This window comes from Vidua chalybeata, chromosome 3 (assembly GCF_026979565.1).
Source record: "Vidua chalybeata isolate OUT-0048 chromosome 3, bVidCha1 merged haplotype, whole genome shotgun sequence".
In the NCBI taxonomy this organism is placed as follows: Eukaryota; Metazoa; Chordata; class Aves; order Passeriformes; family Viduidae; genus Vidua; species Vidua chalybeata.
The window spans coordinates 26,843,375-26,870,959 of record NC_071532.1 but is presented as its reverse complement, the minus strand read 5'-3'; the positions used below and the strand labels follow the sequence as shown (position 1 = coordinate 26,870,959).

Below are 27,585 nucleotides of genomic sequence, written 5' to 3'. Positions count from 1 at the left end.
AAGCAGGACTTCTAGCATATTTTAAAAGAGGGAAGAATAAATAAAAGGAGGATTCTATGAATTCATTTAACTTATTACCTTTTTGGAAGTGATATTTTTCTAACAATTTTGTTAACTTGGAAAAAACAGTGAGCAGAGGTGCATAGGAATACCTGTTCATTTATTATGTTAGCCAACATAGTGATCTGAAAAGTAGTGTAAAGGAAAGTTGGCTGCTTATAAAAATAGTAAAAGTGTAACCAGCATCTAAATAGAACAGAAAATACATTTTTCTACCTGAATGGGCATACTTTGTACATATGCTTTACCTAAGGAAATATAATTATGAAAGAGAAAGCAAACAATTTCACTTCTTAAAGATCACAGATTTCAAAAAGCTTTAGAGCTGAATGGGGTCTCAGAAAACAAGAGGTTTTAAAAGTAAAAAAAAAAGTGTTCTCGAGCTTGATATATTGATATTCACATCAATAAAAGATTAAAAATATTGAACCATTAGATTTAAGCATTATTTAGATGTATTCTGGACAACTGAAAAGTAGAAATACAGAACCAGGTAGCAGAACTCCTTCCTATTCCAATTAATATCAATGCTGTATAAGGAACCAGAGAATGATACTTAAATTGAAAACAAATTAATTCAATAGATGGCAATGTATAATTTTAATTGAAAGACGACCAAAATATTTGGGAAGGAAACAAAAGAATGTCTTTGACAGCTAATTCACAATAATGCTTTTAATAATGTATTTGTAGTTAAAATGTTATAAATGGGGCTAACTTTGAGAAGCTTTTTTTTTCACTAGTGCTGGGCTCTTCTGTATTACTCTGTTAAACAGCACATAAATTCTTACAAATAAGAAGTGCTCTAGTAAGTACAGAGAGCAAACAGCAATTTTCTTTTTTTATGGAAACAAAACCCAGCTGTAATTCTACAGGCTCAAGATATAAACAGACACAGTAAAAAAAAAAAAACAAAACAAAAAACCTAAATGTGTTTCAGTTGGTCTTAGACCTTTCCTGTGGAAGAAAATTGAAGTTTTAAGGACTGGACCTAAAGATAATTCTATCATTTTTAATACTTTTATTTAAAAAGCAAAAGAAAACCTTTTTATTGCATGAATGACCAGTAACATTAGCTTGAGAGAGAGAGGAAAATGCAGTGCTAAAAGCTTCATGTGCCATCAGGTATAAATGACAGCAATACTGTTTTGATTTCCATAGGTCTGAGAGTAAGCTCATAGTGTATGGAATCTTATAAATATTAGGAAATACAGTTATCTATTATTGGGGAAAAGAAAAAAAACACCTTTCAAACAGATACGATACTTTTTCTTGTTTAGGGTGAATTGTCTAATGTAGAAGATAGTTCAACTGTGAATAGAAGTCTAAAATGTGGTAAATGCAACAGGAAAGCAAATGCGAATAAAAGAATTTTTTTTCTGTTGTCCACAATGACCGCATACCACTCCTATATTCCCCTTTTTTCATTAAGCATGACTCATTCCAGAACTCTTTTGGAAAAGAAATAGAATAATGCCAAGGTAATTTGTTGTTCTGTGAAATAATTTGGGTTTGTCCTCACAAAAATGCATGTAAGCTTTTCATTTTAAAAGAAGGAGAGGCCTGAAGTTTCATTCAATATTTAATGTTTATATTTATTCTCCCGGTAATGTGGGGTAATTCAGTCAACATAATATTTTTGGATGGTAGAAGAGTTCAAACATGAAAATTCCATTTGGACTGTCTGTGCTGCCTATCAGAAATCTCTAAGGGTATTTAATCATTCAGAATAAGAAAGGTTTCTTTAATTTTTAAACATGTATTTCATTTTATGTTTTATTTAAATTGTCTTAACATTTACATAGAACCCCTTGAAGGCTTGAAAACTTGAAATTTACATTTGATTTAAAAAATAAATAATTATGTAGCAGACTGTGAGCAGAGATATATTAGAGAAAGGAAAGGTACCATTTGAGTATGAAGATACTCTGACAATTACAAAATATGACTTGCAGAAATTAGTGATTTATGAAGTGATTATTTATTTTAAAGGAACTGGCAGCCAGATTCCAGTAGGGGTGTTGTGATATTGTTGCCTCCCACAACAATGTGAATTTTTACAGGAGTACTGTACGTGAGAAACTTGAAGCTGCAGAAGTGTAGTTAATGATGGCTTATGAGACAGGGGAATTAAAGGCACAAGGGCAGTTTCTTTTTGCATGTTAAGAGATGGGTGTTCTTGGAATTACCCAGGAAATATGGGCTAGGGGAGACTGGGTTGCTGCTGCTGCTGTGAACCTCTGGGAAAAATAATTACAACAGGAAAGTCTAGATGCTGTAAACATGGGAAAAGGACCTCACCAGCTGCATGGTGAGATGTGCAGCCTAGCATGGTCCATGAGAGACCAGAACTGAGAAGAGAAATGAGCAGCTTTGGAAGAAGCAATTTCAAGTAGTAACTGAAAACTTAAAGCATTTCTTATGGTAAACTACATCTTTAAACTTTTATTCCCTCCCAGCAAAATGACTGAAAATTTTTTGGATTTTCTCATAGTTACCAATTGTATGTTCCAGGAATGCTCAGTTTGGCCTAGGTTGCTGTGTCAGATTTAACTTGTGAGTCTCTTGAGGTTGATGGTGAGGTATGTATCATCCCCCTTTGAATTGTAATCTGTCCTATGGAGGTGTGTTTATTCAAATCTTCCTACTGACACCAATACACTGTACTATCAATTTAGAATTTACCAAATACTCATTACTAAACAAATTTAGTTTCATTCATATCATGAGAATGCCAAGTATTTTCATGTCCTTTGAATGGACAACTGAATGTAAGGTTCTGTCTTTCTATTCTTTCTTTCTATTTGTCTTTCCTCTCTTATGCCATTTTCTGGCTGGTAGGAACTTCAGACTAAATCTGATTAGATTTCTTTGTGATTGTATCTTACTTCCACTTTTGGGACATATGTTGGCTTGTTTTTTACCCTATGTAGTCCAAGGTGATACAGTTATTTAAATGATTTATTTCAATTACAAATGAATTTACAAAAGGTATTTTCTATGTGATTTGAAACTTGCATAGAAGCAATGCAATGACTAATTTTAGATTTTCAGTGTACCCACTTGCTTGTAACTCTTTTAGCAGATGTTGTTAGCCACATTCAGTGGTCTTTGGGAGGTATTCTTTGGCTTTGTCACAGAACAGAAGTATACATAGCTGTGTTTGAAATTACGCCTTAAATAAAAGGTACAGAGTACGTAACACACAGGCTTTCATGTGTAAATATGCACACACTTCATGTGTACTTTCATGTGTAAATATGCACTTACCCTTTGGCTCCAAATGTTTTTCTCAAATACAATTTGTGATAAGCCAGCAAGCACTAGCAGTGGTTTTGTATTTTAAACTAAACTAAATACATATGCAGAATTTTGTTAGACAAATTGTCAAAGTTAGTCACTACTTCTAAGTAATTTTTAAGGAAAATACCCAGGATCAGATATTTAGTATTTCTGTATTTACTACTGTATGTGATATCATTTGGTTTTGATGTCATTAAAATGTCTCAAAGGAATTCAAATCTTCATGCTTTTCAAAAAGCAGTAACAAAAAATTTTCATTTTATTGCATCATTTAATGTGGGGAGGGAGAAATTAAAATGAGACTATTTCTCCTTGAGAATTAATTTGAAAACTTTGATATCTTTTTATGTAGAGAAAGCTGTTGTTCAAAACCAGCTTGTAACTCTCTAGACAGGGGTGTCTCTAGATTTTTAATCCCAGATACTTGTTTTAAGAATTTACATGCTATTTCAGTTTGTTAAACTGAAATTTGAAAAATATGTAGTTAAAACCTGCCCCAGTATTTTAGCTTTTTCTGAGATTTTTGAATCACAGCTGGTTAATAAGAATTTTGTCTTCACTTCTTCCATGCCTACATTAAAAGCACCTTTTCTGTCACACACCCTGTACAGTTTTTCCCATAGGGACATATAATGGAGTTCATCAAAGTGAGAAAAGTGAGTCACACAGTCATTTATTTACTCATGTAAGACAATAATGGTGTTGATAACTACCTGGACACACTTTGATTTCATTAGACTATGGAAAAGCTGGGTGTTAAAAATTCTTATCAGACTTGATGACAAGTGAACAGAAAGAAACTCAGGGCTGCCAGGTGGTTACTGTCTCATTTAATGCCGTTTGTTGCTTTTTGGCAACAATGAGAAGAAATGCTATATTTCTGAATTTTCTAGAATATTTAATTATATAGATTATGACAAGGAAATCCAGTTTTCATTGTATAGACAGCCAAATGATACACATCTTTATTCTATTATGATTAAAATATCAGTTTAGCTTCTAAAATCATGTCTATCTAGTTTCACGGGCACGAGTTGTCTAATATTCACAGGTTAGGTTTTATGTTTATCTGCTAGACAGATGACTACAATTCAAGTAGTGGTTTCATCTTGTAGGAGTCTTTTAATTACTTGTTTGCCATGGTTCTTTTAGGAGCTGTTGAAATAGAGAAGAGCCCTACATTCCTCAGTTAATACTTTCTTTAACTTGCTTGTTTGGTAGGTTTTTCTGTGAGTGAAATGGTATGTTTGACACTAGAAAACATTTTTGCTTTGAAATTTTATGTATAAGGTAATTCTTTATGTCAGGGGCATTGAAATCTTCATTGAAACCTCTACAGAAAATGTAAACGAAATATGAGACAGTTCTTTACCTGTCCTTGATATTCCTTTCATTTCAGTTGCTACACACCTTGCTGTCTTTTCCTAATTCTATTCAACTGTGTAATGCTGCATAGTAAAATATGAGATAAAAAAATTTAAATGTAATTATTTTTAATTGACTTTCTGTTAGCCATGCATCAGGTTTAATTTCTGAGATGTATAACCACATTTGTATCTATCTATCTATGTAGTGAGAAAAGCAAAGATGGTCAGCAGCAAGTGTTCATCCCAAGCACAAGATTGCTCATGATCCTTTTTCCACTGTCTTTAGTGACTAGAGGTAGCGTGTAACTTGCAGACACTGGATACGTACCCTTTAGCTGCCCTTAACAAGTAATAAGGAATCTGAGACACTGCTTCACTTTTTAAATTCACTGGTGAGCAGAGTTCACTTGTGTGAAAGGTTGTCTTTTTTAGTACCTTACTTGTCTTCAGAGTTTAATTTAGTGTCTCCCTGGTGGGCAACTGCACAGGAGGTAATCAGCTTGATATCATGGCTTTAGGGAGTGCATTTTGTTTCCATAATTGGCCTACATTCCATCTGCACAGAATCTGAATTAAGATATCCAAAGGTTTTTGCAAGGTAAGCATCCCTGAAATTCAAGCCTTGAATTTTTGTCATGTCATATCCGTGCTATATTTATTTACATGTGATTTGCACAATCTATTCTGACTATACACTTAAAACTTTGCTTTTATCTAAATTTTTTTCATCCGAGAGATCACTCATTTCCGTTTTTAACAATTTTTTTTCAGTAGTATTTTTCATCTGATTTGAAATGTAAAGTTAAAAAAAAAGACATACATAGATTTTTAAATACTCTGTCCAGGCATTTAGATTTACATTTCCCACAGAACTGTTTGAACAGTGAATAATCAGAAAGTAAGCAAAGCATTTTCACTTATTCTCAGCGAACTGCATTCAGAGGATGAGAAGAACACCTCCACTGGATGAACTGCAGCCGCCTCCATACCAGGATGACAGTGGCTCTCCTCATCTTTCCTGTACGCCTTCCGAAGTTGGAGACAGCAAATGTGAATATTCCCAGTGTAGCAACAGCCCAAGATGTTCATATAAGTGCCCAAGTGAGGGAAGCACGGGTCACGAGATAGAAAGCTTTCATAACAAAGGATACGAAGAGGATGTTCCAAGTGATAGCACAGCGGTTCTCAGTCCAGAGGTAAATGAAAATAGTTGAGGGTGCTGAAGCACTTTTTTTAATCTAAAGATTAAAACACACACACAGTTATACGGGCACTAATACTACAGCTCATTTAATTTAAAAAAAAAAAAAAGGTAGTTTGTCAGAAAATATGACAGTAGGATTTCAGATTGTTCAGATTGCTGTAGTTATCTTTATGGCACCTTAGCTTTCAAACTAGCTCCCAGTAAGAGCGAATTATTTTTTAAACCATTTTAAACCAGTCAGAAAATTTCATCACACTGTAAGGACTGTAGTCAAAATTCTTCCACATGACTTTTCAGACAACCCAAATAAAAGTTAATGCTGAACACCCCATAATGTAAAATAAGTTTTATGAAAAAAAAAAAAGAAAATTACAAAGGTTTTTTTTTCAATTGTTGATGCTGTATAGTGATTTGGGCCACTTAATGTTACTATTTTGTGCTATAAATTGTAATGATATATACGTATTTTTTACTGTGAAGAAACTTAACTTTTTTGACACATATTTTATTGAAATGCCTTTAACAACCAGTTACTGCACTGACATCTATGGGTAGGTCTAATTAGTGATGCCATGTGCAGAAGAAGCTCTTTTGGTACAAATTTGTCTTTTGTTGCTACCGGAAGTTTTGAAGTGTGTGTTAGAGCTCAGCCCTGATGTTTCTGTCGAAGCAGCCCTGTTGGTAAGTTGATGATGTGTACCTGGGGTGCTGGTGTGAGGTCTGCAAGGCCCAGCTGCAAGGCCTTCCCATTTTGTGTCAATCCAGTCGTTAATGTAAGCATATTCAGTAAGAACTGAGAATGCTGACAACTTTTTTCATAGCCACTCAAAGCTTCAGGAGTGAAGGCTTTAGAGGAATGCATTCCCACAGCTATGTGGCAGCCAGGTTAAAATAAGAACATTTCTTAGCCTAGAAGGCTTTGTCTTGGCATCTGTTTGTTTATGTAAACAAGCTTATCTTTGATAATGTGAAAACACACTTGAAATACCTTTGTTTTACATACTTGGAATGATTTTTTGTATGAGCAGTGGGTTGACTTGTACTTGTAAATATTTTCTGTTTCAAATTGACTGTTGTAACTTTATAGGGGATTAGTATTTTATTCAAAATTTGAGGTGATAATAAACCATCTGAATTTTCAGTTTAAAATACAATTTTAGGACTAATATGGTTTACAGTGAGTTCAGAAGATGAGTTCAAAACAGATGCATCTTCTACAGTTCCAGTACAATTACAAGAATAAAGTCATGATAGTGACATCCTTGGCCATAGCAGAGGGTTGGAGCTAAAAGATCCTTAGGACCCCTTCCAACCCAAAATTTGCTGTGAGTCTTTGTTTCTACGATAATTTTTGGCATATTCATATAACTCTTGCAGGCTGCAACAAGAGCTATGTGTGCAAGTAGTTTTGTAATTCCTGTATTTTTTCTGGCATCTCACTGTGCTCTCAATCATTAGCTGTCTCTTCAAGCAATGCAAAAGGTGAACTTTAAAATACATGTGTAAAATATGTGAAATAGGTGGTTTTATCTTGTAACAAATGTATATACATTTTAACATGTGAGGCACAGAAGAAGAGATCATTACAGCTTAATTCAATCTGAGTTCAGACTGATTGGCTCCTGGCTTTTGGTGGTATTGGCCAGGTAAAGTCTTGATTTCATCTTGACTGCCAGCCAGCTTTCAGTACTTAATAATCTTGCTTAAGAAGTGAACAAAAAGATCATAGTGCCTTCATATTGTCTGGAGTAAACCATAATTTCCATGCTCGATTCAATAATAGAATGCAATAAATAAATAAATAAATGGCTTTTTTTCTCTTCTTCTTCAGGATATGTCAGCTCGAGGATCATCTTCACAGCTTCCTAAACCTTTTGATCCTGAGCCAGTAGCTAAATATGGCACACTGGATGTGACTTTTGACTATGACTCACAGGAACAGAAGCTTTTGGTGACAGTGACAGCTGTCACAGACATTCCAACATACAGCAGGGCAGGTGGAAGCTCGTGGCAAGTACACCTAGTTCTTCTCCCTATAAAGAAGCAGAGAGCAAAAACCAGCATCCAGCGGGGACCGTGCCCTGTCTTCACAGAGACATTCAAATTTAATCACGTCGAGTCTGAAATGATTGGGAATTATGCAGTTCGCTTTCGACTGTACAGCGTACGGCGCATGAAAAAGGAGAGGATTGTGGGAGAAAAGATTTTTTACTTGACAAAATTGAATCTTCAAGGGAAGATGTCAGTGCCAGTGATACTGGAACCTTCTTACAGTCTGCCTGTAAGTATTAAATGAGGCAGAATAAGAATGCAGTGAGATACAGTGTCCTGAATTCTTAATAAGAATAGTGTGTGCATTTATAGAGTCATCACATCCACTCAGTTTTTTGAACAATCATAGCACTGCATTAGCACAATGAAAATTTCCTTAGAGCTTCTGTAAGTACATTCACTTTCCACCTGCAAAAGCTAGCTGTATTTTTCCTTTTAATTACTTAGAAATTTCCAGTCCAATAATAATGATATAGTGGTGAATGTATGTTTCCTTGCATATAGATATGTATATGTGTGTAATAGTATTATCTTTACCACCTGCAGCAGTTCAGTTTAAAAAGAAGAACACACCAGAGTGGAAAAAAAAAAGAAGCTATACTAGCAAATGTCCTCCATCTGTTGCAATTAAGTCTTAGTTGAAAATAGGTATTTTCCTTGAAAGAAAGATATGAAAGAGGAATTTTGAGAGTATAAAGCAATTTTTAATAACTTCACATTAGAATCTTGGAAATAATTGATTTCTAGTTCAGTCTGAAGTGAAAAGTAGTTGAAACTGAAAATGATTTTTCCTGAAAAAAACCTCCTACCTATCTGATGAACTAAATAATTTTTGTTCCCCAAATAATATTTCTAATAAAGCAAAGCAACAGTAATTAAGGATAAACATAGGTATCATTATTGATAAACACAGAAGATCACTAAACTGGCAGTGATCACCATCTTCTTTTTTGTTGTTTAAGAATTTAACTATGCTTTTGTCCAGAAAGACAAAAGTCTCATAAAGAGAATGTTTGTCATGTTGTGGTCTGGGCATCCTAGACTAGGAGTGCTTGAGTATTCCTTGCTTAAGAGTTGCATGTGTGCTATATTACAGATACATTTTGGGGAGAAAAAAATGATGATTATCAAGGACATCCATATTTGGTCAATGTATGTATTTTTTGTTTGTTTTTTCTTTTAACAATCAATAAAAGAAAAAGAGGGGGAGAAGTGAAAGAAAGGAAAATATTTTTTTAGGTGAAGCAAAGCAATTAATTTGTTCTGCATTTTGAAAAAAAAGTTTGGATCGTTCCAAATGGCATTTCTGGTGAACATGAGTATTGCCAAAGACTCAAAATAAAAGGCTGTTTTATTTAATGACTGAAAATAGACTTGTTAGGAAAAGCTGAGGTTAAGTCATGGATCTGGTGGAGGATCAACTGACAATAGAGCAGATTTCTCATAGTTCCTTAAGAAGCACAAATCAATCTAATCTAAGGATGAAATAGTTCACCTCTCTAGAGCAAACTTTCTTAGTGAAAAGTATGCTAGTTTCACAGCTTGGAAAAAAGCACCCCATGACCCAAAACATTGAATATTCTAAAGGTACTTGCTTAATTTGCATGTTTTCCATAGGTTTGTGTATAAAATTTACTAAAGTCAGTGAAAAAGGGCAGTAAATGGGCCAGGTTTGTGATTGATTGATGTATCCTATATGTGCACTGGTTATTCTTCAGTATTATTTTCTTAAGTTTTTGTGATAGGAAGAATAAGAATAAGTTCCATGAGGCATAAAAGATGATAAAGTTATTCCTTATTTTCTATTATGATAAGGTGTGGTGTGTCAGCATTTTTCGCTCCTCAGTTTTTGGGGGTTGGAACAAGAATAAGAAATATTGGTAGAAAGTGAAGGGATCTTTCAGAGTTTATTGTTGTGACAGGATTTAAGCAGCTCTACCTGTTGCTGGAAAGGATTCTTCAGAGTCATGATAGCTTGAATGAGGATCCTTAGTCTTCTGGAACTACTCAAATCAGGTTTTAAACCTTTGGGAATTTATTAATTTCTGAATTTATAGGTATTTTTATCTTATTCATAGCCAATATAGTATTTTTTTCAGTGAGCAGATTTATTGCAGGATTTAACATCTATTTTTTTTTGCAAGAGTGTTAAAATTCATTGTGATTTTAGGATGTCTGACTGGAAGTGAGTGGCATCCTTGGACTCTTGAGCTCAAGCCCTGGTTACTTAAAACAGCCAGGTCATCTTGATCACAAAATTGTGATTTTTCATCTGAAAACATCATGCTGTTTTGTTTGCAACCTGAATTTCTTCATGGCCAAGTTATTACCATTTGTTCTTCTGCCAGCATTGGCCTTGAGCTTAATTAGTTCCTACCCTTTTCAGTTGTTTGCCGCTGGGTATATTTATACACCCTGATTGTATTCTTTTTTAACTGTCCTTTTGCTAGAATAAACCAGCAGTCTTTATGTACAACTAATCATAAATGTCAGGAAGGAGTTATTAAACAGGAAAAGGTAAGTGCTGTTTGAATTTGGAGATATCCAGTTGCTCAAGGATATTAGTAATTATAAAATCCATGTTGAGGCACATTCTACATTCAGAATTAAATTTGCCTTGTTCAGAGGGAAATTACAGAGGGTTTTGCAGAGGGTTTTGTTGCTGAGGGTTTGCAGAGGGTTTTGTTGCTGAGAAGTATTTATATGTGACAGCTTTTTTATGAAGATATTTCTTGGACACATGACAGGTGTCCTATTTTTTCAACTGCTTCTCATTATATGGATTTTATATATTAAATATACCTTCTGTCACTGAAACTTCCTAATCCATTGAAATATCTATGCTAAGCTCTTCTGCAGAAATGTATTTTATTTCCTTCTGTCTGTGCCTGATATTATATTAATGTATTTTATTAGCTAATCATATGCTTTATGATTGTAGAAGAACAGTTTGTATCCTGTGAAGTTCAGTATTTTTTCAGTGATACCTTAAAGCTGTACACAAGGGAAGCTGGCTAAAGGTAGATCAGCAAGTTCAGAGCCTTTCAAACATGTTGATGTGAGTGGGGCCTGCAATCTCTGATTATTGTTAAAATGTGAACAAGTGCGTGTCGTGGTGATGACATGATACTAGTATGTTCCTTAAGTAGGTTTCAAAGCTACACATGGCTTCAAATTTACAAATACATTCACAAAAATATCATTTTCACCCAAGATTTCACCCCGTTTCTCTCCTTCCCACATTGTGTATAATGTCTTGCTTTAGGAGCTGTTATCCCCAGTCCTGTTGCCATTTGTCTTTAACAGCCCTGTGTTGCTGCAGTTCTCCCACGTAACAGGGAATTCCTCCTCAGCCTCCTTATTTATCACACATTTTCTCCCAAGTTCAGGGAGAATGAGGAGGAAGCAGTGAAACCAATATGAATTAGGCAGAATGCAGTTGTCACTGTTTTCTGAGACTGTGTCCCTATAAGATTGAATAGAAATTGTCCATTGCATCAAATGTTTAATAGCAGGGGTGTACATTGTGGTTTTGTCAGAGTATAGTTTGTGTAGGAAGATATTTGTCAATGCTTTCAGAGAAATTTTCCCTTTAGTACAGCATAAAACAATGTTTTCTTCACCCATCTTGGAGTCTAGAAAAGCTGTTTACTCCTCTTCAGGAAATCCCTGTGGACCTGTTTTTAGTTACTCTTCATTCTCACCCAGAGAAATTTTCCTGACAGTGAAAAACAGCCTCTAGTATGATGCGATTGTAAAAACATATAAGCAGTTTATTGAGTGAAATCTGTTTGGAAAAGATCAAAGAAACATGGGTAATCCCTTTCACCATCCCATAGGTTGCTTTTTGGTGTAGAATAACACCAACCAATCATGGTTTTAATTTTGTGATTGATTTGGGAAGTACTGTTTGGGTGACTGAAACATACCTCTTGCTGCTAAGCAAATCTAGTAATCATTCATTATGTATCTTCAAATTACAAGGTGTTTACTGGGAAGAATTCGATTTTTTTTTTCTTTCTGTAGCATTCTCCATTTCTAACATCTTGAGCTCCCATTGTGATCCCCATAAGAAAGAACCAACAGTGAAGGCAGTCATAGGTGTTTAAAAGATTATTTTGTACATCTTTACTATAAAGATCCAGAGTGTCTGGATAATTATTTTAATTAGTTTTTTTGAGTGATGGCAATTATGCATGCAGTGTATAAAAATGCTCATTCTTGCACACACACAGATGCACTCTCCACTATGAGGATAGTGGTTAATCATTTAGTGTGCACTGGTTTATGCACTGTGCTTAAGGCCTTTATTTCATGTTGGCTTTTATGTGTGGCATATCTTCAGTATTCTTTGTAATGTTTATCAGCTCATAAACTTTGCAGGGATAAAGGCTTTCAGAGTGGCATTTCTTTTTTGGGTCCATTATAGAGTCAAGCTGTCAGGTTTTGTGCAAACTAGAAGAGTCACTACTAGTGACCATACTACTGTGTTCTTATGGCATGATCTATCCAGGATTGTATTTGGAAGGCTAAATACTAAAATTCATATGTATAAACAGAGCTTTATTAGATACCAGTGTGATACTTTAAGCTGCTAATAAGGAAAAAGACTAAGACTTGTCATGGGAAGAAACAAAAAGACAAAATATTTTGTTCTTAGTATTCTACCTAAAATGAAGACTTCCTATGTGATAATATAAAAATGCTCTTGGTTAGCTTGTATAAATTATGTCCAGCAAGCAGCAGTCTTTGTCTTCTTGGTGGTGTGGCTGGGGGTAAAAAAAAATTGACTTTCAACTCCCTTGCCAATACACAGATGGGAAGCAAGTTCCTGCATGGGTAGCCAGATCTATTGCCATAACCCTGAATGCAGGATATTGGGAGAATTTTTTGAAGTCAGCAATGTAAGAATTTCATTTGGACATCAAATTCATCACTTGGTCACACAGAGTAAAATAACAATTTAAAAACAGGCATGCTTTGCCTTCAATTAATGAGTTGCTTCAAAGAAGTTACTTATTCAATTTGGTCCCTACAATCTTTGATATTTGCAAATAATGGGAGTTATGTTTCAGACGTAGTGTTTACTATTTTTGAGTGTACGATGACGCTTTTCAGCCTCTACAGTGCCTCCAGTCAAATGACAGGCTGTGAATGACTGCTCTACATTAACTCAAAATAATCCTCTTGAGGAATACTCTTCGTCAGAAAAGCCAGTCCATCAGTGGTAAACATATTGTCTAGGATTCTATGTCTCGTTTTGATCATCTTAAAAAAAAAAAAAAATAGAGAAAACTTATCAATACATAAAGCTAAAAAGTGACGTTTACAGTGAAATTCTATCATTCTCTGTCGCAAAAATATGGTCTCCCAAGCTGGATTGTGATTTCTAAGAGCGGTAAGGAAAAAAATTATACTGTACATTTCCCAGAAGTGTAAGTTGAGAAGCTAAAAGTAAAGATTATCAAGGTTGTCCCTTGTATGAAATTTCTACTCTTGGAGACTATGAGCTGCTGCTTAAACCTTTCTCAAGCAACTCTTTCAGTGGAGGTATATTCTTTAACTTATAAGCCCTAGTGAAATTTCTGGTTCCCTTAGAAATGCTGAATTTCCCAAATATTTTGTTTTCTTATGATTTTGAGTCTTCATGTTTGCATATATATGTTCACACAAATATCTTCTCACATTTGTTACTATCTTTCAAGAAAGCTAGGAAAGGTCAAAACACAGAATTGGTTCTATTTGCAGTTTTGAGCACCCTTCAGGAAAATCATGTGCACCACTTTCTTTAGATTTATTTCCATTGAGGGAAGTCCTAATCAGAAGATTTTGCACAGACAGATGAAGTCACCTAGTCTGCAAATTCATAATGCATGTGGTTGTGGAACTTTTGAATTAGTTTTTGATTTATTTACTGGCTGATTCTTCATATTACTCTGGTGGGCTTTACAGTATAACATAAATCGTCTTCATTATCATTCTTCATTTCAGACTTGAGGATCTCCAGGTAATCACTTCTTTTGTATATTCAAGCAGCCTGTATTTAGTATCAGATAAGCATTTCTGTTCATAGGGTGCCTTTAGCAAGGGATCCTTTTAGTTGTAGTGTGTCAGCCTCTTGTCAGGTTTGCCTTTTATATCATTTGACCTTGAGATGAATCTTTCACAGCTCCTGTCTTTCTGTTGGGCTTAATCAGCTGTCAGGTGGCCCCAGAAGAATCCAGTTTATCTTTTCCCTTTTTTTTTTTTTTGTGTAGGTTAGCTCTAAGAACTGAAGCAGATCCCTTCTGACTGGGAACACTTGGTGGTCCTCTGATCATGAGATTAAACATGACCTGAGCAAATCAAAAGGGCACCACTAGCAATTTACTCTTTGTTAATCACAAAGAGTTTACCTGATAATACATTCTAAATGTACAGTTAATTATATGGGTTTGTTCATTGTGAAAAATAATTGCATATATGTTTATGCAATCAAATACTAATCCATAGATTGACTACTCGTAATTTGTGCTTACTGTTTGACTGCTGAATCATTCTCTTTTCCCAGACTGAAAGGGTGTAATCAAGAGAAAAATAAAATTATTTGCCATTGATCTCCCCAAAACGCATAGACTCAATCCAGCTGGACAGAGCATTGGCATTTAAAGTCTGTGGTGTTGGAAGCTGTCCTACACTAACGTCTCCATGCCCTTACATATTTGACAGGGAGTAAAGAGAGGTGGATGTGTGAGTAGATCTGGGTGGGAGCTGTTAGCATAGCTTCATCAGGAATGCAGGTAAAATGTCTGCATTTTGTGTCAGATGTTCTTACCTAAATTGCTAGCACAAATATCTAACTGCTTTTAGTGCTTGAATGTTTCTTTATGTACCTGTCTTATCACAGAAAACAGAATTCAGTAATAAAAGGCTTCTTGCCTCTTTTCCTCCCCTGGTCCATGGCTGTATAAAAAGCTGCTAGACTTCTGCAGTGTAAAAACAGTACTTTTGCAAATGCTGTAAATTGCATTGTAGGTTCATTTCCAATTGCCTCCTCCAACTGCTGCTTGGGTTTGCTCTGCAAATTTCAAGCCCATTATGTCTGTGGATCAACCAGGTGACCTTTTGTCATCTGCCAAGGGTGTTATTTCAGTATAGACTAATAGATGTTACAGAAAACTTAAAATGTTTCCCTTTCAGTAGAAAATTAATGTTTTGTTCTGCAGAGCTGATGACTGTAAAAAATTTTAGGCACAAAGTACTAACAGCAAATTGTCATGAGAGAGGAAAAACAACACAGAAATCTCTCGAACTTGTTCAAAATCTTTCAGAAAAGTTGAGTGTTGATTTGCCTTTATTAAGGATATGTAAATTTCATTTTGTTATTTTAATATGATTGCTAAATTATAATATCTTAAATTTGAAACCAAGGCTTTCTTTATCAATACAGTATTCTTACTAGAAATCCCACAAAGATTTTAATTTTTTTAAACTAATAATTTTAAATTATTTTGAAATGAAAATTTCTGTATTATCATAATGTATCTTAGGAAGTCTTTTGTAGTGTCTATGGTAAATTAAAGCTGTATATAGAATTTTTAAGGTTTTAGTCCTTTGAATGTAGTGAATCAAAGAATTTTAATTTGATCTCAGTTTTTCAGTGTTCCATCTGTGTGAAAATGATGTAGTTTTTAGAATTCTGCATCCAGAAGTTTTTCTCTCTTGAGAGTAAAAAATGGGGTAGAACAGAAGCTTTTGATGAGAAATGGGAATATTATAATTTCAGATAATCTGATTTTCAACTGCATTAATAGTATTTAATAATCAAAACAATCAGTATTTGATGTGAATGCCATTGATGTTGAGTGGATTTATTTTCTAAAATTGCAATTTTTGAGTAGGAAGTCCTGGTAATATTTAAAGCATGCCATTTTATCCAAAATAAATGTTGTTTTTTTTTTTTCCCTAAGATCAAGTTGTATAATGGAAAGATTATTAGACTATTTAGTTTCATGTTTGTGATTTAAGTTGACTTAGTAATGCTGTAAAGTGTTAAGTACATGAATAAAAATGCACATTATACTTAATTGGAGCATGCTTCAAGGAAGCTATTAAGCAAAAACGCAAATAATTACCTGTCATAGGTAATGATACTTTCCTAAACTTTAATCTTTGTGAGATGCTTAAAAGCTCTATGTTTCAATGTTTGCAAGTTCAGGTTATAAATTCAAAGCAAAATACTGATAACTGTGTGTTCTCTGAATTTTACAGTACAGGACAGCTGGCTTTAAACTTTGAGATTCCTAATTATTTTACATTCCTCCATTTTCAGGGCTGAGTTCATCAGGTGGTTTAAGTTCTCTTTCCCCAGAATGATCCCGATATTTTTTCAACAGCATTTTAGCTTTGAAATGTGTAAACTATGTGGTGCTGAAGCTGCTAAAGAAGGATATGGAGCCCCTAAGTTTGGTTTTCTCCTCTTGAGAGCTGGTCTGGAGCCCTTGTGGGGCTTGGGTGCTCTCCTCACCTCAGCAAGCTCAGAAGGGAATGGGAGCTTCAGGGTTCAATCCTAGGGTGGTAATTGAGAGATGGATGCTTTCATCTAAAAACTGTTGGAGACCTGGATTGGGGGCCCCCCTTTGCCTGTTAGGATTTGTATTTTCTTCCCTAACCTCTCAGTTGTATTGCTCTAGAAGTAGAAAAAGTAACATGCAAAAAAGTTCTTTAAGATATTAGTGGTATAACATTAACATTTAAAATTGGAGAGAGACATTTTGACAAGTAACATGCTGTGAATCAGATTTTTGTTGCTGAAAGATTGTCAGCAAGGTTTCATCTCTTCTGTGTATTTTTTTTTAAAAGCCAAAAGAATCAGATGCTCTTGTTTTGTAAGCCTACAGAGATATAATTGTAACCTGTGCATTGAGGAAAATGAACTTTTAACAGCCTTGAGAGCATGGCCACATTATTCCCTGTCATTAATTCCAGTTGGCTTAAGAGCAGAATTTATAAGCAGAACTTCAGGGTATAGAAAAATAACAGTAGGAAATGAATATGTAAGTAACAAATACTGTGTTTCCATGGAATTGTGGGGAAAGAAGACAAATAAATACATTTTACATATATTACCATGGATGCAAATAGATGATTCTCTAGGTTGTAAGAGGGGAGAAAAAAACACTATTGAAAATGCTTCTCAGGGGCTGAAGTCTGATACCATGCTTTTTATGTGTTCATGTCCATTGGTATGAGGGGAAAAAAAAAGTGTTCTTTTTTTGATTGCCAACTTTTGTAGCATGGGAACATATGAAATACAAAGCCTGCTTAATGGGAATGTTTTTTATTATATGTTTATTAAGAAGTAATGTCTCTTCCCCAGATAATATATGCAAGAAATCATCAAGGACAATAGTTTGGAGAATTAGTAATTTTTGTAGAATATGACACATACTACTTTTACAATCCAGTGGAAAGCAGCGATTCTTGTAAGTGTTGATCAAATAAAATCAGATTAACTTTATTACAAAGTACTATCCTCTGGTATATAAGGGAGAGGTTTAGGTCCTTTGCACACAGCTTTGTGTTAGACAATTCCAAAGCTGAACATTTTTTTATATACTGCAGTAAGACAGATATATGAACCAAATATTTGTAATAGACTTCACTTTTTTTTGTTTGTTTGTTTGTTTTTTTTTGCAGTGGTCACTCTTAATAAAGTATTTATGGCTAAATTGACAAAAAGGGTTCAGGATTTAGTATTAATATCCTGGAGACAACCTCGAGACAGTTTCTTGCACTGTGGGCAGATCAGTAACACTTTGACTGTTCATCTAAGTTCTTAAAAATTCACATACAAGGTTTTGTGACAGTTCTCATTAGGCTCTTCTGGTTCTTCACTGACCTTGAAAAGCCTTTGCTCTTATGGAACCTTAGTCCTTCTTTTAGTTGCTTGTCAAATTACGAACAGTGTTTATAGAGGACGAGAGGGAAGCTTTATGAAAATAAACTTACATAGACATAATTTCAAACAAATTGTAACTTTTGGTCTGAATCTTAAGTTTCCCACAGGGAAGCAGCAGTACCAATGTGGGTTACAGATAGCTTTAAGACAGATTGAATGCAGACCTGCATGGAGGTGAAAAGCAACTGGTTGCACTGTAATGTTGGAGCTCCATCTGTATTCATGTTGTACCAATGAGCAATTTCAGTATTAATATTTTACAATTTGGCACTTGATTTTGAAGTTTGTATTTTGAGCAGGTAAAAGCGTAACTTCTTGTCTGGCTTTTTTCTGGATGAATTTGTTAGTGCTCTTCTAGAATTCTGACTTGTGTAAACAGAAAAAAAACCCTCTAAAACCCTCTAAACATAAGCTTTAATAAAGCTGTTATTTCCACTTCTAGTGCAGCACATGACTTAGCACAAAGTCAGGTTACTTACCCACAGATGTCACTATCATGGAATATCTTCCTAAAACAATGACTGGATTTTCACAATGTGAACAATAAACTCTGTGCTGGAGAAAATACTTTTGAGAAGACATCTAGTAATACTCAGTATCTCTGCTTTTAACTTTGTTCTGCAATGGAAAGTCTTTCTTTAGTTGTTGATCTGAGCTCAGTTGATCTCAGCTGTCTCTTGCGATTTCTGATTCTGGTTTCTTCTCTTCCTTATAAAATTTTTGTTTTGTTTTAAAAGAAAACTGACAAAATGCAATCTTGCTCTCCCCTTTGCCTCAGGTCTTTTACATACTTGTCCCTAAATCCTCTGTTTTCTTCCTTGTTATAGCCAGAGAAAGTATACTTTGGTTAATGTTGTTTAATTTTTTTTTTTTACCCAGTAACATCATTCTGTTTTCTAATCTGCTTCATTTTCCTTCTTAACATTTCACTTTCTCTTGTATTAGGATTTTCCAGTTCATAACTAAAAAGCAGAGTATTTTTTTAATCCATTTGGGTCAGCATGAAACAAAATGAATTGAAGTTTTGGTTATTTTAGAGTGAAAAGGAAAACAAAATGCTGTTTAGATTTTTCCTTTAGTGGATTTGATTGCTTTATTTTAATATCTTGTCTATGTCCCCACAGTTTTGTAGGAAGGAGATCCATAAGCTTATTATAAAATAAGGATTAAACAACATTCGTTTTTCTCAAACCTGCAAAAATATTTTGGTTTAGAAAATATTGTAGCAGAATATTTAAGTTAGATGCTCTCTCCAGATTTTCATCTAACTTACATCTACCAGTTCTTTCTGTGCAACACTTCCAAGGTACAGTCATTTAATTGCATTTCCATCCACTTAGAGTTCTGAAGCATCACTGTGGTCTTCTCAACCCACCATTCAGCTGGTGAGATCCTTTTGCGTGGCCTTAAAAAAGGCAGTCTTGTCCTTCTGTCTACTCAGGATTCTGCTGTAAAGGAATGGTATTTCTAGCCCATGCTTGTGTAACTTTGGAATACCACACATTGGATTTTTCAGTTATTTTCCTCCTTCTCTATTATACCACACAGAAGCTACTTGTCTTCTCTTTCCTGGTACTTCAGGACTCATTTCCACTCAGTAGTCACTCATTTACTATTCTCTTTTTTTAACAGGCTAAACCTTACTCTGATACCCATTGTAGTGAGTTTGATTCTGTCATAAACTGGTTTCTAAGTCCCTCTTAGGACATCAGTAAACTGTAGAAATAAATCCCAGTTAGGAGAAGGCACTATCATCATCTTCTCTCAGCATGTCAAAGCCCCTGGAGGACTTGGGGACAATGTTACTCAGCTCCCTTCTTTGTGCTGCATCTTTTTTTTTTTTTGTGGGCTTGCAGCATGATCTCAATCAAATTCGAGACCTGAGCTTTGAAAAGTGTCAGGTGGACTGTGCTAAAATTCCTGGCTCAAAAAAAATAAGGTGAATAAGCACCATAGGGATAATGTGTTAGAATTTTAAAAGGCCAGAAAGCTTAAGTAATAGCTGCTGTTGTGACAGGCTGAGGCTGAGGTGTGCAGTGTATACTGTGACTGCTGAATGAAGTCATCTTTCTTTTAAACTTTCCATTTTATTCCTTCTGTTGAAGTTAGGAATCAAAATTTCCTGTTCTATGAATGACAAGAATCAGAGAATGAATGTATACGTGTAATTCATTTTCAGCAATTAACAATTTGCAAGCAGTTTGAAATTTATTCTTGCCACTGAATAAAGAGCTGTTGGAGAAATAACCAAAGATTTAAAATTTTGAATTTGCAGCTTGGGAGAGGGAAGTCAGAGAAATTTGTTGAGGTCCTTCTTCAGTAGTAAGAATACATTTGCTAACAACAGTGAATGTTTATTACTGAGGAACTGGATTGCTACTTGAAACTTCTGCTAGACTTTTGGGAAATGTTCTGTTGAAAAGAACTAATTAAAATGTCAATAAAAGGGATATTCTTGTAGGTATCATGTCTTCTATAATTTGAGTTTCTATAATGCACGTGGGCTTTGTATGTCAGCTGAAGTTACTTGCTTATAAAGTTAACATTTATCTTGATGAAGATTTGTACTATTTAGGTTTTAGGTCTGATCTTATGCCCATGTCATCTGTTGCTGGAAATGATAGGGACATTTGGAATCTGAAAGAATCAGCTTCACAATATCATCACGATTCTTTGGAAGAGTGATGCCAGTTCCCAAATAAGTCAAACCATGTTTGAAAAAATCTGTGGACCCAATTTATATTTTTTTACTGAGAGAATCATGAAGGGATATGCCGATAATTCAAAAGTCTCTCCTCAGTTACCAAATACATTGTCATTCCATTGGCTACTTGCCGTCCAGTTTTTTGTTTTCTGTGGTACCACTCTTATGTACCAGTGCAAAAAACATTGGAACAGCCATGGTGTGATTAGCATGGCAGCGTAAAGTGTATTTTTTTCCTTTTTTTAAGGCCAATAATGAGGAGTTTAAATAATAATAATTAGTAATAGAAACTCGCATTAAAGATGTGATGTAGTGAGAATGCATGAAAGATCTAAATTTTTTGGAAGTTTTCAGGGTGGAAATTAAAGCATTGCTTCCTGAGCTTTGGATGGCATTCTTCCTTTCCCACCCAAGACAATGGGAATATTGCAGTTCTGTGTCCCTGGATCCAGTTAAATTCCTTGTAAGCTAATTTAGGCTAGACAGAGTGCATTTTTCTAATTGCATGTGTTCTGTTATTTTGCTACTCAGAAATTCTCAGGCTATAGAATAACCTTTACAATGGATGAATAAGAATTTTCTGCATTTTATTATCTTCAAGGTTCCACTGGTGTTCTCCATTTTTTGGAAAGTAAAAGATGCAAGGTTTAATGTTTTCCAGGATGCTGACAAATTATGTTACAGGTCTTGCCTTAGAAATTGAAGTAAATAGGGATCATAAAGGCTGTTCTTCATCTTCTGCTGTTATTTCTGCTTAATCATGAAGCTTCTTTAATTTCAGACCACTTTATTATTACCTCTAACATGTGCAAATTAAGTATATACTAAGAATGTACATTTCTTATTGGGTGATTGAATGAAACTTGTTATTGTGACTAAGTTGCTTTCAGAATTTTCTATGCATTATTATAAAAATTGACTTCCCAGTAACATCGTTCTATAAGTCACACAGAACTTTTAATCTGTTTTATAGGGTTGTGACTCTCAAATGAGCATGTCAGAAGTGTCCTGCAGTGAAAGTACCTCCTCTTGTCAGTCACTGGTACATGGCTCAGCTCCAGAAATCCTCATTGGCCTCCTTTATAATGCTACAACTGGAAGATTATCAGCAGAAGTGATAAAAGGCAGCCACTTCAAAAACTTGGCAGCAAACAGACCACCCAGTGAGTCAAAATCTTTTTTCATCCTAATGCTTCTGTACTGGTGGGGCTCTCAGTAGCAAGGACTTCAATCTCATCACTTAGTCTTACCCAATCAAAATGAAATAGAGCAATCATCAACTAATCTGTTTCATGTTTTATATTTCTAGTCAGTTGGGAAATAGCAAAAATCTAAAATTCAAAATATTAATTGTAAGTTGACAAGCCTGTTTTAATTTTTCATGATGACTGACTAATAAATTACCTTTATCGTAATGATTAATTGCTAAATTACTAATGCCTCACATCACAGGCCAAGAATAAAAAAGTCAGTGTTTAAAGAAAAAGTACATGCCAGTTAATATTAATATAAACATTCTGAACAGTTATTGCTGTCCCTGGAGGGGTTGATACTGCAGTCTTTAATTGCCTATGTGCCTGTATATATGTGGTAATATATGTAATTTGGGAATGTCGGTAAAGGCAAGGAGCAACCACTTGAGGCCTTTGGCATATTTACTGTACAGGAGGAATGTTCACCATCAGAAAGGACTTGAATTGTGTCTTCAAGCATTTGTTCAAAAATACACGTGTGAAATATCTGTGAACTTTATATACTTTTTAAGTGGAGCCAGATGGAATGTCACAGAGAGAGAATGTTATTACTGGCTCTAGCTCTTTGATATAGCTTGAGAGAGTTCAATAATAAACTTCTTTTTCTTTTTTCTTTTTTTTTAATGATTTTTGTTTGTAAGATGGTGTGTCTGATTTACGTAAGTGTTAGTAAGAAGTACCTACCTCTTCCTTTTGATTTTGTCAGGAGGCTCAGGTTTTAGCTACTCTTTCTGGTTTTAAACCCCAGATTAGTATGGCACTAGCAGATTATCTGCTACTGGATTATGTATTAAACTGCCAACATTTTGTAAGTGGTTTGCACATCTCACTTTGTCTTCAGAGTTTAGGAAGTAAGCCAGAGTTGATACTGATGCTCTCTCCTCTTTCTCATTTTCTTGACCCATTGTTTATTCTATTCATAGTTGGCTCACCTTACTCTGCTTTGCTTTCTTTATACTTTTCGCACTGACGGAGCCAGACTTTGTTAACATAGCCAGAGAAGGAAGGCAATAGATGAATCTCTGATACTTTTATATAGTTGGGTAGCTGTCCCAGAGTCACCTGTTTGGAGACAAAGTATAGAAACAGATGGGGAAAGCCAAAGAGGTCCAAGGACACTGGAGTATGGGAAGAAATTAAAGGGGGAGAAGAGATCATGTGTTCCCTTAAAGCAAAACCAGATGCTTATCTTTCTGGAATCTCAGAGATGGCCAGTTTTTATTTAATATTTAGAATATGCAAGGTAGGAGGGGTTCAGTACTCGTTTTGAAAACAGAGATGCTCATTCCCCAGTATGTTAATTACCAAAATGTGCTCAGTGAGCCCATGTGTGTAGCTAACAGTTGTGAATGTCACTGGGGTCAAAAATCTGTTTCAGATTGCAAGAAAGGAGTATAGAACATGGCATGTGGCCCTGTAAAACCATATTCTGTCTAACCTTTTTGGAGGGAAGAGCTTCCATGCTACCTTTTGTCCCTGTGAAGGATAGGGGGAAGATTTGATATTTGTAATAAGGATAGTCCAGTTCTGTTAAGGCAAATGTGGGTTCGGAGTTCTGCTGTTTCTAGCAAGCTGGAAACTAATGAACTTTCTGGGTCTGAACTTTCTGGGTCTGGGTCATGCACAGAATCCAGAGTTCCCCTTTGGGGTGTTTTGTGCTATAGGGGGATAGGGGAGGGGGCCCCTGCCCCCAGCAGTGGTGGCACCTTTTAAACTCCTGGACCCAGGTCCATGCCACTGCCATATCCTAACTCCTTGTTGAATACATCATGGACATCTGCCAGCCTCAAGCTGTGCCATCATTTCCACTAAATGAAAACTAAGGCCCGTAGGGATGATGATGAAGAAATGTCCTGGTCACATTTGTTGTTCGGACTATCAGTGGTCCAGAATCCTGATAAGTGCTGCAGAGTATATGAACAGTTCAGCTTTCATTCATATATTGAGGAACTGAGATAGAAATGGAAGCAATTACTCTTTCCCACATTTCTGTAGTCTAGGGCTTGGGAACTTATGAATTTTTGTGAAGTGCTTCTGCAGCAAATATGAACTAAATACTAAATTTCTACTTCTTGCTAGTACATGCTCCTCTACTGCATATTTATATTACATGGTAACTCATTTAGCAATTGCATACAGGCAAATGGGCCAAATCCTGCAGACAGTAACAATGGATGTGTCTTCTTTGTTTCTCTGTGTGACAGTTAATATTTTGCCTGAGAAAAAGATGCTTCTCAGTTTTCCTTAAGGTTTAGTTGAAACAGGGTATGAGCTTTTGCATATTAAATGCATGTGTGTGTATGCATGCACACACACATTAAATCCATAAATATGTGGATTTTAATAAGCAAGATCTTTACATCCTAAATAGAGACCCATTGCTGAATTTCAGATATAAGTGACCCTCAGCTCTTTTTAGAGATTACATCATTCTTGTGCCCAAGTTCATCACTACTCAAGAACTGAAGTATTACAATCAAATATCAGTAACTAGAAAAGCTAAGGGTGAAACCAGCTTGGTTTTCAGTTCAATAATGTTTCATTTTATTGCTTTTAATATATGAAGTTTAATTACTTTAATGTGAAGTTTTTCTAAATATGCTGGAGTTTGCATGAAAAAGCATAAGATTTGATAAGGATATAGTGATTTTACCCAATCTGCTATAACTTAATAATTTGCAGGATTCTTGCTATGGTAAGTGTGGCTTAGAATCCAGTGTCTATTAGTCCTAAGATCACCCATTATTTAAGCAATGTCATTTTTGTTAAAGATTACATCAAAACTATACAAAATTTCCATTTCATTAAATTTTACCTAACAATCCTTTTGTTTGGTCCTTTTTCTGATCTATGCTGCTAAGGTTTCATGTTCTTCCACTCCAGTGAATAGTGTTTCCTCTTAAACTTTAACATTTGATCTTCTCTCACCCAACTATTGACATCTGGTCATTATTTCTTTTACTGCTTTCCACCCCCTGTTGTCAGACGGACTGTTCTGTTGTCTAAAACACTTGATAGGTGGACAGGTTTATATAATCCGAGGTGAGTTCCTGTAGAAACTAATTGGATGTTGTCTTTTTCATGCAAAAGAAACCTGCCAGCAGTAAAATATCCACAGCTGCCTACCATACCAGTTTATAAAAGTATATGTTTATTTTTTGTGGCACTCTCTAATGCAAAAGTTGCATTTATCTCTGATTATGGATGTTGGGGTTTCAGTGTACCTGCAAAGTGAAAATACTCAATGTGGTTTTTTTTAACATAAACTCCAACTTTTAATTGATATGAACCATTAATATGAAAAGATATGAATAAAAATAAAATACAAGATGGTTTTATATAATTTTATGTGCATCCTAGTGCAGGAGCATGGTTTGGTGCTTTTGGTCCAATGAAAATAGATGTTTAAAAACAAGGGGTTTTATATACCCAAATGTTAACACATAATGTGTGATAACTACGTTACTTGCATCAGCTTCTTAAATGTGTGCTTAAAAGCACCATACAAGCTACTTCTTGAACAATCATCTTGAATTATGCAAAAACTTGCTTTTCTTTAAACATGCAGTAAATGTATTCCTTCATGAATCTAGGAAATAATAGGGTTTTTTGTACTGTGTAAACTGCCATCTTTGAATGCACTTTGCTACATTTTGATTTTCAAAATAAATAAAACTGAAAAGCCCAAAATGAGAACCACATCCATGCAGAGATTATTCTTAAGCATTTTATCCTGGCTGTTTAGATATCATCGCTGCATTTTGACATCATTTTTTTTTCCTTCTTCATTAATTGTCTTTATTCCACTTTGTTTATCCATATTCTTTGAAATTTCAGTGGTATGCTTACAGTGTTGTGGCTAGTTGGAGCTTGCTAAGTGTTAATGCAATTTAAGTTTTTCTAGACTAAACAAGGGGGATCGATGGGAAGGGGATTATGAGGTATACCTTTAACTTAACCCATGTACATAGTGCTGGAGCTAGTTCGTTTGTTAGTGTGTTTGTAATATTTTGTTTGCTTGTCACCTCTCCATGCATCTAAACTAAGCTGTGTTCAGCCATCCTGGTATACACCATATCCTTGCTTTCTGTAAATACCTCATTCCCCAAATCTTTGGTTCCAAGGTATCTGACGTTCCACAATGTGACTTCTTTTGTAGATACGTATGTTAAGTTAACACTGCTGAACTCCATGGGGCAGGAGATGTCCAAATGCAAAACTTCAATCCGCCGAGGGCAGCCGAACCCCGTGTACAAGGAAACCTTCGTTTTCCAGGTGGCGCTGTTCCAGCTCTCGGACGTGACGCTCATACTGTCCGTGTACAATAAGCGCAGCATGAAGCGGAAAGAGATGATAGGCTGGATTTCCTTAGGTCTCAACAGCTCAGGAGAAGACGAACTTAACCACTGGACTGAAATGAAGGAGTCTAAAGGACAGCAAGTGTGTAGATGGCATACTTTACTGGAATCGTAATGGATGGTAGAAAGTGCAGCCGTGGTTCTAAGGGAGCTTGTTCTCCCGGGAAGATGATCATCCCTGGTCGCATCAGCAGATTCGTTGTGGGAGTAAAAAATGGAAATTGCGGTCAACATTCCATTGTAAAGGATGCACAAAATGGTGGGATTTAATATAGAGTCTTCACTTGGTGTCATGAACTTCCTTGGTGTCAGAGGATCCTTGCTATACACAGATACGATAGCGGTCCCTTCCCCATCCACCTGATGGTGTATTTGTTTTGGTTTGTTTTGTGGTTTTCAATTCAGAAATATTTTGTGTGAGGTTCTCCAAATTAATGTAAGCTCCTCCTTGTGTACCTTTTGTATTGCTTTAATACTGTAGCTTCTGACCTGCCTGCATTCAGATTAAAGGTCAATAGTTTGCACTTTGAGAAAAAGTTAATCGTCTGTAATGCAAAAGCAAAAAAAAAAAAAAAAGAAAAAACACTGGTAAAAGAACACTTAATAATATAGCAAATAGAAATATACTGTTGTTTTGCACTGAGTTTCTTTCCAGAAGCTTGGTAAAGTAAGTTTTCATTTTTTGATATGCAGTTGGTTTGAAAAATACTGGCATTTGGGCATCCGGTGAACTTTGACATCAAACTAATGTTTCTTCAATCTGTGACAGGAACAAGCTCTATATATGGCAAAAATTGGGTTTTTCCCTCTTGCCTGTACTTCTGCCTAATCCAAAGAGACCAGATTGTTAGTTTGGTCCCTTCCAAAACTCCTTAGACAGGTTGTACTGTAAAACTATGTAACTTTCTGTTGAAAGCACTTCCTCTATTCATGTATTCCAATGTAGGAAGTTCATAGAGCACGAATTTACTAAAATTATTTTCATTAAACAAATTGATACAGGTTTGTTTAAAATGTCAGCAGCTGGAATTTAGGTTGAAAGACTGTGAAGATGCAGTAGTTGAACTACTCCGAATGAGTGCAAAATACTATGGCTTTGCTTGAAACAGGTATCCATTTGGGTCTCTTGTGAGCTGTTTTAGGCATTACCATACGCTGTTTGTTGGAAGTAGAGAGCAGACCAGGGGTTTTTACCTTTCTTCTTGAAGAAGAGAACATCAGTAAGTTATTTTTCTAGTGATTTGCCAGCAACTGAACGAATGCTCACACACAAAATAGAAGTTTGCTTTGCTTATGTTCAAGTTGAGAAACACAGCTTTCTAGTGATGCAGTTGAGAAGCTGCA

General features: G+C 35.3%; 1 protein-coding gene across 1 annotated transcript in view; it reads left to right on the top strand.

Annotated features, from left to right (window-relative positions):
• SYT14 (synaptotagmin 14) overlaps positions 1 to 26,693 on the top strand; it is a 78,563-nt gene extending 51,870 nt beyond the window's left edge. Inside the window, exons 5-9 of the mRNA XM_053938454.1 lie at positions 5,658 to 5,926; positions 7,766 to 8,215; positions 21,604 to 21,793; positions 24,869 to 24,925; positions 26,043 to 26,693. Of these exons, the coding sequence (XP_053794429.1) occupies positions 5,658 to 5,926; positions 7,766 to 8,215; positions 21,604 to 21,793; positions 24,869 to 24,925; positions 26,043 to 26,356 (1,280 nt within the window). The 3' untranslated portion in view covers positions 26,357 to 26,693. The remainder of the gene's footprint in view (positions 1 to 5,657; positions 5,927 to 7,765; positions 8,216 to 21,603; positions 21,794 to 24,868; positions 24,926 to 26,042) is intronic.
• Positions 26,694 to 27,585: the final 892 nt, after the last annotated feature.